The sequence below is a fragment of the Thalassophryne amazonica genome, chromosome 3 (assembly GCF_902500255.1).
Source record: "Thalassophryne amazonica chromosome 3, fThaAma1.1, whole genome shotgun sequence".
NCBI classification, from domain to species: Eukaryota; Metazoa; Chordata; class Actinopteri; order Batrachoidiformes; family Batrachoididae; genus Thalassophryne; species Thalassophryne amazonica.
Genome location: NC_047105.1, coordinates 45,158,206 through 45,168,788, shown reverse-complemented (window position 1 = coordinate 45,168,788; position 10,583 = coordinate 45,158,206). Strand labels below are relative to the sequence as shown.

Genomic DNA, 10,583 nt, shown 5'->3' with positions numbered 1-10,583 from the left:
TGTTTAGGACACCCTGTATCATGAGTGAGCTTTGCACCACTGCGCAACACTTCGCTCATATAGCTGGACAATCTTCTTATTGTCACAGCAAAGCTCATTCAAACCTTGGACACCAGCAGGTAACTGTACATCAGCCGCATCATTCATAAAAAATCATATTACACATACACACACACACATATATATATATAACTTTTATGTTACAGCCTTATTCCAGAATATAGGAAATTAATTCCCCCACCCCCTCAAAATTCTACTCACATCCCATAATAAGGGAGGTGATGGTCTAGTGGTTAAGCATTGGGCTTGAGACCAGCGGATCCTTGGTTCAAATCCCAGCCTGACCGGAAAATCACTAATGTCCCTTGGGCAAGGTCCTTTATCCCCTAGTTGCTCCCGGTGTGTAGTGAGCGCCTTGTATGGCAGCACCCTGACATTGGGGTGAATATGAGGCATTATTGTAAAGCACTTTGAGCAGGGGTGGTGGCCAAGTGGTTAATGCGCTTGGTTTCAGTTCAGAAGGTTCCGGGTTCAAATCCCACCCCTGCCACATTTCTCCATGTAATGTGGAGCTGCGTCAGGAAGGGCATCCGGCGTAAAACTTGTGCCAATTCAACATGCAGATCCACCTTGGATTTGCTGTGGCGACCCCAAGTGCAAACAAGGGAGCAGCCGAAGGGACTTACTATTGTAAAGCACTTTGAGTGTCTGATGCAGATGGAAAAGAGCTATATAAATGCTGTCTATTTACCATTTATGGGGTACTGTGTGTAGAATTTTGAGGAAAAAAAAAAAATTCATTTTGGAATAAGACTAACATACAATGTGGAAACATTAAGTGCTGTGAATACATTCTGGATACGTATGTGTGTAAGCTAATAGAAAAAGTCAAGTCCCTTCGGCTGCCCCCCTCCACCCCCTTTTTTTGCACTTGGGGTCGCCACAGTGAATCCGAGGTGGATCTGCATGTTGAACTGGCACACATTTTACACCAGATGTCCTTCCTGATACAACTCCGCATTACATGGAGGAATGTGGCAGAAGTGGGGATTTGAGCCGGGAAACTTCCGCACTGAAACCAAGTGTACCCACTTGGCCACCCCCCCTGCATGTATAAGCTAGTAGAAGAGGTGGAAAAAAGATACGGTTCAACTGCGCCAATATGCAGCTACAGTCCAAAGCTAGGTGCAGGAAATGATCTATTACTTATCTGTAACTCATCATCAGAGCTTGAAGTCATTACAAAACTGATCATAAACATAGTAAATTCAAAGCAGACATGTAGAATGACAGCAGAAATAAGCCAGTAAAGAACTTTTAATTTAATAAATTCATACATCTATCAAATACCCATTTGAAATGAAAACAATTTATAGAAAAAGAGTTTATCCTAAATTCATTTGTTATAACTGTTGAACCTGCTAAGGTTTATAAGTGGCTGTGGACAGTTTTTCAGTCGAGTATGTGAGATGAAATATGCTGTATATAATAAAGATATTTTTTCTGTCATGTTCATGAAGGTGAAAAAAGTTTCAAATGGCACTATACATATATGTGTGTGTGCACACTTAAGTTTCACTTTATTCTTGCAGTGACCTCGTGAAAAACCGTGGTACACAGAGTGAGACAAAATTCTCAACAGGTAGAGAATCAAATCCAACCAACTCCAGAGTTCCTAATATTCCTAAGTCTTCCACTTGGAAGGAGAAAGACACGTGACAGAGGTCAATTCGGATGCTTTTCCCTGAACTGCAATACTTCTCAAAAGTCACAGACACCGTAATGTTTCAATATAAATATGGTTTCCGCTTACTTATCTTCATTAGTATGTCAAACTGAAAATTTCCAATCAAATGGGAGAACATTTTATCAGAAAAAAGGAGCACATTATAAAAAGTAAGAGGCCTTTTCAGGTTAATTAAAAAACCTGATTACTTGTAGGTTGACAGCCTGATGCATGACAACACAAAAACAACAAATGACAAATCAATGAATAATATATTAACCAACACAATGATCCTGTAAAATCATGCATTGATCTCCTCCCTCCGGGACCAAAGTTAAAATTATTTGGTATTTAGAACCTTGTCATTCTTTTTCCAGCATGTTTGCTTCATGGGTTTTTCAAATTATGCCTATAGTTTCTGCACAATACGTCAACTGATTTACACAAGTAACCTATCTGCAATAAACAGCAGCAAAAAAATTTAAATTGTAAATTTAACTAATTTAATATTTACTAAATATGCGCCATACTTCACATTTCAAAGGACTATAATTATGAACTACGAAATAAATTGACTTCACATTCAGAATATTATCAGCCAAGACTAAAAACAGTTTCTATCAAAAGCTCAAATTAATATGTATGATAAACAAATGTTGCCTCTTTCAAAGTGACAAAAGCTAAAAGGGGCAGTCTCTGAATTCTCTGATTCAGCAGAGTTCATGTTTATTGATGAGGTCCAACCATGTGATCGGGGGATTTATAAAAAAAAAAAAGCATCACACACTGTGGATTCCACATTCCTTCCTACACTGGTTACTGCCTACAAACATTTGTATTCAAAAGATCCATAGATCAATTCAGATAAGATGGCCAGAATGTTGTTTTTTTTTCTGTAGGAATAAAATGCAAACAAAACTAAAAATGGCAAATGTAGTTCTAAATAAATTATAATAAAAAAATATATATATTTACATGGAACACATTTAAAAGCACTCGGAGGATTCATTTTAGAACAGAAAAACTCTCCGTATCTGAGGTAATTCAGCTAATTTGAACTCATTGTGTTTTGCTGATAAGTGTCTCCGTCCTCCACAGTAGGAATCTATTGTGGCACGAAGGCATGGCGAGTTCTAGTAGCTGCAGAGGAAAGATGACACGGCGTATCGTCACTTCCCTCCGGCCATGATTTTGAGGTACTGCAGTGCATTATGGGCTGCGCTGGCTCGAGCGGCGTCTGTGCTTGTAGCACAGCCGTGGCACACTGTGATTGGCTGTGTAGACAACTCCACTAGACACTGGCACAGTCCACTCAGACTTCGCTCCTCTGAAACAGAAGAATGAGTGCGTTAGAAACCATCAGTGATCGAACACTGCTTTGCTTCTAACAGCTGACAAATCAGTGAGAGGTTTCTGCATCATAAAAGTGATGATTCATCATTTATTACTATTAGAGGTGAGTGGTACGCCGGCGTCATAGCTGTAACCAATATAATAGTGCACAACAACATGGACTGAGCAACGCTGTTAACACAGACATAATCAGTTTCCCCCTATAATAGTGCAGAGATGCAACACAAAGCCAGAAATATTTTTAATGATGCCAATGACAAATAACACTCAAAAAAAAAAAAAAAAAAAAAAAAAAAATCAATCAAATCTGGTGCATCTGCATCTGATAATAGCACTGCAGTGCTGAGGCTGTGATGACCAAAGCTGTATTTTTCCTGTTCTATTGAGCTCAATGCAACTCAAAACACCTGTTTATAAAGTCATTTTCACCTGAAGACAAAAGTTAATAGTCATGGAAATATGGTAAAACTGCCACCTGCAGAAGTTTTCAGACAACTCTGCCATTGTGGGCTGCATCGGCAGTGACCAGGAGGCTGAGTACAAGAGTGTGGTGGACAGGTTGGTGGAGAGGTGTGGACTCCACCACCTGCAGCTCAACATATCTAAGATGAAGGAGGTGGTGGTGAATGTCATAAGACGGGAGAACCGTCCGAATCCAGTTACCATCAATGGAACAGAGGTGGACATTCTGAACTACAAGTACCCGGGTGTCCGCACAGACAACAAACTGGACTAGACTGTCAACACAGATGCTGTGTATAAGAAGGGTCAGCGCCGACTGTACTTCCTCAGGAGGCTCAGATCTTTCAATGTCTGCAGAAATATGCTGCAGATGTTTTATCACTTGGTGGTCTCCAGCATCATCTTCTACCCTGTAGTGTGCTGAGCAGAAGGCTGAAGGCAGCTGACACGAATAGACTCAATAAGCTCATCAGGAGAGCTGGCTCTGTCCTGGGGATCGAGCTGGAGTCTGTGGTGGAGGTGTCAAAGAGGAGGATGTCGAGGAAACCGCCCAGCATCCTTGACAACACCTCCCACCCCCTGCACGCCACAATGACATTCTGTCATAGCACCTTGAGCCATAGACTGAGACCACCGAGGTGCACCACAGAACACCACAAGAGGTGTTCCTACCTGTGGCAATCAGACTGTATAATTCCTCCCCCTTCTGCAGGATGAATACATAATGAACAGAGTTATGTGCAATATTGTCGAACATCGTGTGCAACATCTTCCAGTCATTTTGCATAACTTTGTTGTTACTTATTGAAGAAAAAAAACAAAAAACTGTTCACTGTTTACTGTTTCTGTACTCTGGCAAAAGAATTTCCTTCGTGATAAATAAAGTTGATCTCATCTTTACTCCACCACCACAGACAAAATATCATATTTGACAACTTAGTGTGCAACTGTAATCTCTTCAAATGCTGCTGTGTGACAACTCACGCAGGTCCAAGTAGCTGACATCAAAGCGCTGTTCGGCGGACAGGTCGCTCAATAAAGAGCAGAAGTTGGAGTCGGAAGGCATGCCCAGCGGGTGGCTGCGGAGCTGTAGGATCTTCTCTCCAGCAGAGTTGCGCAGAGAGTCCCACGTGCAACTCCCTTTACTTTTGCCTGACTCAGCTCTACTTCCCATGTGCTGTGTGTATTAGATTAAACAGCATTAGTGAAGGTTACAAATGATCTTCTTATGGCCTCAGACAGTGGACTCATCTCTGTGCTTGTTCTGTTAAAAATCAGTGCTGATTTTGATACTGTTGACCATAAAATTTTATTACAGAGATTAGAGCATGCCATAGGTATTAAAGGCACTGTGCTGCGGTGGTTTGAATCATATTTATCTAATAGATTACAATTTGTTCATGTAAATGGGGAATCTTTTTCACAGACTAAGGTTAATTATGGAGTTTCACAAGGTTCTGTGCTAGGACCAATTTTATTCACTTTATACATGCTTCCCTTAGGCAGTATTATTAGAAAGCATTGCTTAAATTTTCATTGTTACGCAGATGATACTCAGCTTTATCTATCCATGAAGCCAGAGGACACACACCAATTAGCTAAACTGTAGGATTGTCTTACAGACATAAAGACATGGATGACCTCTAATTTCCTGCTTTTAAACTCAGATAAAACTGAAGTTATTGTACTTGGCCCCACAAATCTTAGAAACATGGTGTCTAACCAGATCCTTACTCTGGACGGCATTACCCTGACCTCTAGTAATACTGTGAGAAATCTTGGAGTCATTTTTGATCAGGGTATGTCATTCAATGCGCATATTAAACAAATATGTAGGACTGCTTTTTTGCATTTGCGCAATATCTCTAAAATTAGAAAGGTCTTGTCTCAGAGTGATGCTGAAAAACTAATTCATGCATTTATTTCCTCTAGGCTGGACTATTGTAATTCATTATTATCAGGTTGTTCTAAAAGTTCCTAGGGTTTGTAAGAGTAGAATGGGAGGCAGAGCCTTCAGCTTTCAGGCTCCTCTCCTGTGGAACCAGCTCCCAATTCAGATCAGGGAGACAGACACCCTCTCTACTTTTAAGATTAGGCTTAAAACTTTCCTTTTTGCTAAAGCTTATAGTTAGGGCTGGATCAGGTGACCCTGAACCATCCCTTAGTTATGCTGCTATAGACTTAGACTGCTGGGGGGTTCCCATGATGCACTGAGTGTTTCTTTCTCTTTTTGCTCTGTATGCACCACTCTGCATTTAATCATTAGTGATTGATCTCTGCTCCCCTCCACAGCATGTCTTTTTCCTGGTTCTCTCCCTCAGCCCCAACCAGTCCCAGCAGAAGACTGCCCCTCCCTGAGTCTGGTTCTGCTGGAGGTTTCTTCCTGTTAAAAGGGAGTTTTTCCTTCCCACTGTCGCCAAGTGCTTGCTCACAGGGGGTCGTTTTGACAGTTGGGGTTTTTACCGTAATTATTGTATGGCTTTGCCTTACAATATGAAGCACCTTGGGGCAACTGTTTGTTGTGATTTGGCGCTATATAAATAAAATTGATTTGATTTGATTTGTATGATACAGGAATCAGAAAGAATTATACAACTGCAAGACTTGTCAACAAGAAAATGGTTAAAGGTGATGCTGGTGTCTGAATTAGGAAATTCTATGCATTCTATGCATACTATTCTATGCATCTCTCAAACATATTGTTTGATAGCAAAAACATATGCACTGTAAACAGCATGCTTGGATTATTTGCTGCTTTTGAGAAGTTAAAATTTGTTCCTCACCGATGTAAATGTGTCATCTTCTGTGTCAGCATCGTTACTGGCCCTCAGGTCTACGGGGACATCATGTATCCGCAATAACATCTTTGCTGCTGCGTTTCTCTTGGCAAGCTTCTTGGAAGTACCACTTCCTTGGGAGCAAAAGAGGATTAAGTGTTTTATTCTAGTAATAACCATTCCCAGTAAAAATTCAATACATACTAAACTTGACCATACATGTCCACATGGTGTTTATATCTGGGAGAAAAACACTGGCGGGCGACTGTTTTGTTTCAATAACAATACACAGCTAACAACCTTACAATGCATACAGTAATAAAAACACAACACTCAATAGCAACATTTAGAATCTGTACAATCTGCTCCCAAAGATGACCTTTTGTGTCTCTATTGTGGGATTTTGTGCATGTGTCACATGTTGTACAACAGTCGATAATGATGGTCAAAACAACCTTCCCATTTATTTTCTTGGTTATCAAGAAGACAAGACTTGCTACATCTGATGGGTCACCTGAAAAGGTACTTCAGTAATGATATACCGGTGCTTTCTTTTCTTAAAACAACATTTTAACTGAAAGCGCTCAGCGTAGCTGCAGAAAAATGGTGCTTTTCTTCTAGTAGGCTGCACAGACTCTGTTCTCAACTGGAACAGTTGAAGATAAGAAGCTGTATGCTATATGAAATGTTACATGGAGTGTAATGGGCAATGAATGTGTCTCAAACTCTAACGCTCAAGACAAACTGCGAGACAGTGTGTTTGTGTCAATAAATGTTGCTACTGACTGTTATTTCAGCCTATGAAAAGCTAACTGTCAATGAGTAAACTGTGTGGCCCCCACAAAGGCACAAATTTCTACAAGCACCATTTAATTTTATAGACCCACTTTACACACACACCATTACAAAGACAGCAACCTGTAAAGCAGCTGGTTGGAGCTCAGAGAATGAAACATGCTTCAGTATACCTATTTCTACAAATCTCTCTACTCTGCAGGTCATGGTAAACTCTTTGCGGTGTGCTGGACCGGACTCCTGGGTGACCGTGTACTCTGGCAAGCGCCAGCCTTTCTGCACCACCAATTCCTATCAGAGAAGCCATGAGAAATACAAACAAAAATAATACACACAGGCAACCACTTGAATGAAAGCATCTACACATAATGCACATAATACTACTAATAACTGAATGCACAATTATGTCAGTATTAATTACTGGAGTATAAACAGTCAAAATAAACTACAGCAGTTCACCTGCAGAGCTCCCACAGGGTTACATTCTGACTGCTGGGAACTTCCTGTCGGTTTCATCTCTGATGAAGAGCTGGAGAAGTGCGAGAAACACAGAAGTGGATGTAACTAAACCATAGAGGGGTCCGTGCTGCATTTCTTCATTGTGGGACAAATCACGCAGGTCCATCAGAATAATCAAGTGCATGTGTTTTACTGATGTTCAAGGTTTGCTGTCTCATCATGGAAGGTGACCACATTTTGTACCCCCAAGTACTCAACAGCCATGTGCCATTATCATCACTCTGAGAACGCCAACCACGCAGGTGTGACTGGAGCAACAACACAGCCTCGACAAGCAGTATTTAAAATTTTTACATCTTGAGTAAACGGGACAGCAATAACTTTCTACAAAGCTCAAGAGTTGATGCTGTAATTCAAAATCTAATAACCCACTGATGGAGCTGTCAGCCAGAACTTTGGGTGATATGTATCACCAAAGTGTGAAATTAACACGTAAACTCACCCGTCTCCATCAGCAGGCACATCAACCTCAATAAGCCCGTCTACTTCAACACCAGCTCCAGTAGGACCTCCAAGGCCTCCCTTGAGCATCTTCAGAGCAGCCTCGGCTGCTTTGTGCTTGGCTGCCTTCTTGCTGGGCCCTTGGCCGGTGCAGTTGATCTCTCCGACAGAGACACGGAAAGTGAAGTTGGGCTGGTGGGCCTGTCCCTCTGCCTTCAGCAGGTCATACACTGGGGTCTTGCCTATCCGCGTTCCATACTCCTGCAGCAGACTGATGGGCGTCTTTCCGGGATTCACAGCCAGCATTTGCTCAATACTAAATAAAAGACACACACACAAAAAAAGTGTGATGTGATGTTGTGGAGCTGCTGATAAAGTCACAACACCCTTTGTTGAGATGGACGAATGTGCAGGAAGAAATGAGACTAGAAACAAATTTGAATTGTATTTAAAACAAATGTTGGAGGATTTTATTTTCTCTCACTTCATGGTGCATAGTGTATGTATTGTATAGATTATTAGACCTCTGCTACCTTCCCAACAGCATACTAAATTCCGTCGGCATCTCCCGTGTTCACTTAGGGTCATGCAGGTCCGATATGGAGGTAGTGGGCGGGGGGAATAGTGTCAAGAGGAAAGCCCCTTTAACATTTTGGAGATTTATCTGGATTTGGTTGAGGGTTCTGGGTCAGTTCTTTAGTTTTCTTTAGACAGGAAAGTGGAACACAAATCTCTACAACATGAAATTAGTTACACAAAAAATTATCAAAACAATGGCATGAATAAATAGTTAGTATACTGCAATGTTAGTATAGTTAGTGTTTGTGTAACACAACTAAATCATCACTTTTACAGCCAATTTACTTTTGACAGATTAGGGAATGGAAATTGCACTATGTTCAGTCTGTCCAATCACCACAACATTATCTTATAACTCCTTCAGTTTATCTGGACGTCTTGGTGGCTTTCCTCACTCATCTCCTTCTGAGAGTGCCAACCACGCAGGTGTGACTGGAGGTGAACTGGAGCAACATCACACTTAGTTTGTGAGAACTGCCTACTCCAGACAAATTTACCAAACAGCACCACACTGTTTGTATTTCTTAATGATTGTTGTAACTGAAGTTCAAGACATAAGGTACATCTCTATAGCAGCGTACTATGTTGAAGACAAAAAGCAATACATTATAATCCTACTCGGCACACATTTAGTAGTTTAAACGGCAACCGGAAGATCTACTACCTCCAAAGTGTCCAAACAGACTACACTACACTATTCCATGATGTGGTTGGAGCTTAGTAACAGAAGAACTTCCCAGGAAAATTCAAAGACAGCAGACACGCATGAAAATTGTAGTGGCATCCAAGGAGCTGTGGCATTGTACAAATATACATTCATTAAATATCAGGAATCATTTAAAAAAAAAAAGGGTTGCGATTTGGCCGCCACCACCACTGCTTTCAGCTTCTTAAATGTGAATATTTTTGGGTATGTTTTACTAGTCGCTGCTGTACTCCTTATCTGGCAGTAATCTGAGTATCTTTGGGCTGTGGACAAAACGGGACATTTGAACCTGGGGTATGGAAAGCATTGACATTTTTCACTGTTTCTTGACATTTTATTGACCCAGTCAAGTAACTGAGAAACAATCTATTGATTATGAAAGTATTGCTAAATGCACTAGTTAGTAGTTATAGTAAAATTTGATTATTTGGCACAATTTTATATGTCTGACATATTTTCCAGAGCTGTTACTCTTAATGCAGGTATAAACAGTTTAGAAGTGTAAGGATCGTCGTGCTAAGCTAGGTTAGCTTGTGTCCATCTTCACCTGGAGCACCCGGAGTTTCTCGTCCAGCTGTCCGATGCTGTCTCGTCGTTCATTCCCTATTTCACACAGTCAGAGCCGAGCTGTTTCGGATGGCAAATCACCCCAGAAAAACAGATACTTGCTCTCATTAGACGCTATTTTCCAAAACAAACGATGAGGCAATGACATGTGGAGACGAAACTCCGTCCATCCGCTGCGAGACAATGCAACGACGCACAAGCGTGACGCAGAGCGAAACTCGGCTTCTCATTGGTCTAACGAGTCAGAGGGGCAGTTCGTTTATTACACCGGCAAACACCGACCCCGAGGAAGTTACAAATGTTTGTTTGCTACGATTATGGACAGTTCTTCTTCTATGGCGTTTAACGGCAGCCGGCATCCCTATTGTTGCAATGCTGCCACCTTCTGCATCAGTCCGTTATCGCAGTACTAAATCATCTCGAGGAGTCGTGTCTTTCGAGTATTTAAAAAACACCTCTTACTCGACCCTATGTCTAAAATACTTCTTACATAAACGTCTTTCAGGTCTATTCTTCTAAATTCTGAGTGACGCTCTTGTTTTTATTAATATGTATATGTCGCAGACATGAAGCTCTTCAGCATCTCACCATGTCATTTAGTTCCAATTCAGACTTTTTTTTTTTGAGTAAATGGAGCATGAGCATGTCTTAAACCTTT

General features: G+C 41.1%; 1 protein-coding gene across 1 annotated transcript; it reads right to left on the bottom strand.

Annotated features, from left to right (window-relative positions):
* Positions 1–1,468: 1,468 nt before the first annotated feature.
* Positions 1,469–10,188, bottom strand: LOC117506625 (RISC-loading complex subunit tarbp2). Its single transcript, XM_034166151.1, has 7 exons — positions 9,906–10,188; positions 8,075–8,389; positions 7,573–7,642; positions 7,287–7,404; positions 6,325–6,452; positions 4,526–4,718; positions 1,469–3,053 (listed from the first exon to the last, which is right to left on the bottom strand). Exons 1-7 carry the CDS (start codon positions 9,956–9,958, stop codon positions 2,896–2,898), a joined length of 1,035 nt encoding a protein of 344 aa, XP_034022042.1. The 5' UTR covers positions 9,959–10,188; the 3' UTR covers positions 1,469–2,895.
* Positions 10,189–10,583: the final 395 nt, after the last annotated feature.

Coding starts and splice junctions, on each gene's coding strand:
- LOC117506625 (XM_034166151.1), bottom strand. CDS start 9,958: ATGAACGACGAGACAGCATCGGACAGCTGGACGAGAAACTCCGGGTGC. Junction 7,643..8,074: donor GTGCCTGCTGATGGAGACGG/GTGAGTTTACGT, acceptor GCACTTCTCCAG/CTCTTCATCAGAGATGAAAC. Junction 7,405..7,572: donor ACCCTGTGGGAGCTCTGCAG/GTGAACTGCTGT, acceptor CTTCTCTGATAG/GAATTGGTGGTGCAGAAAGG.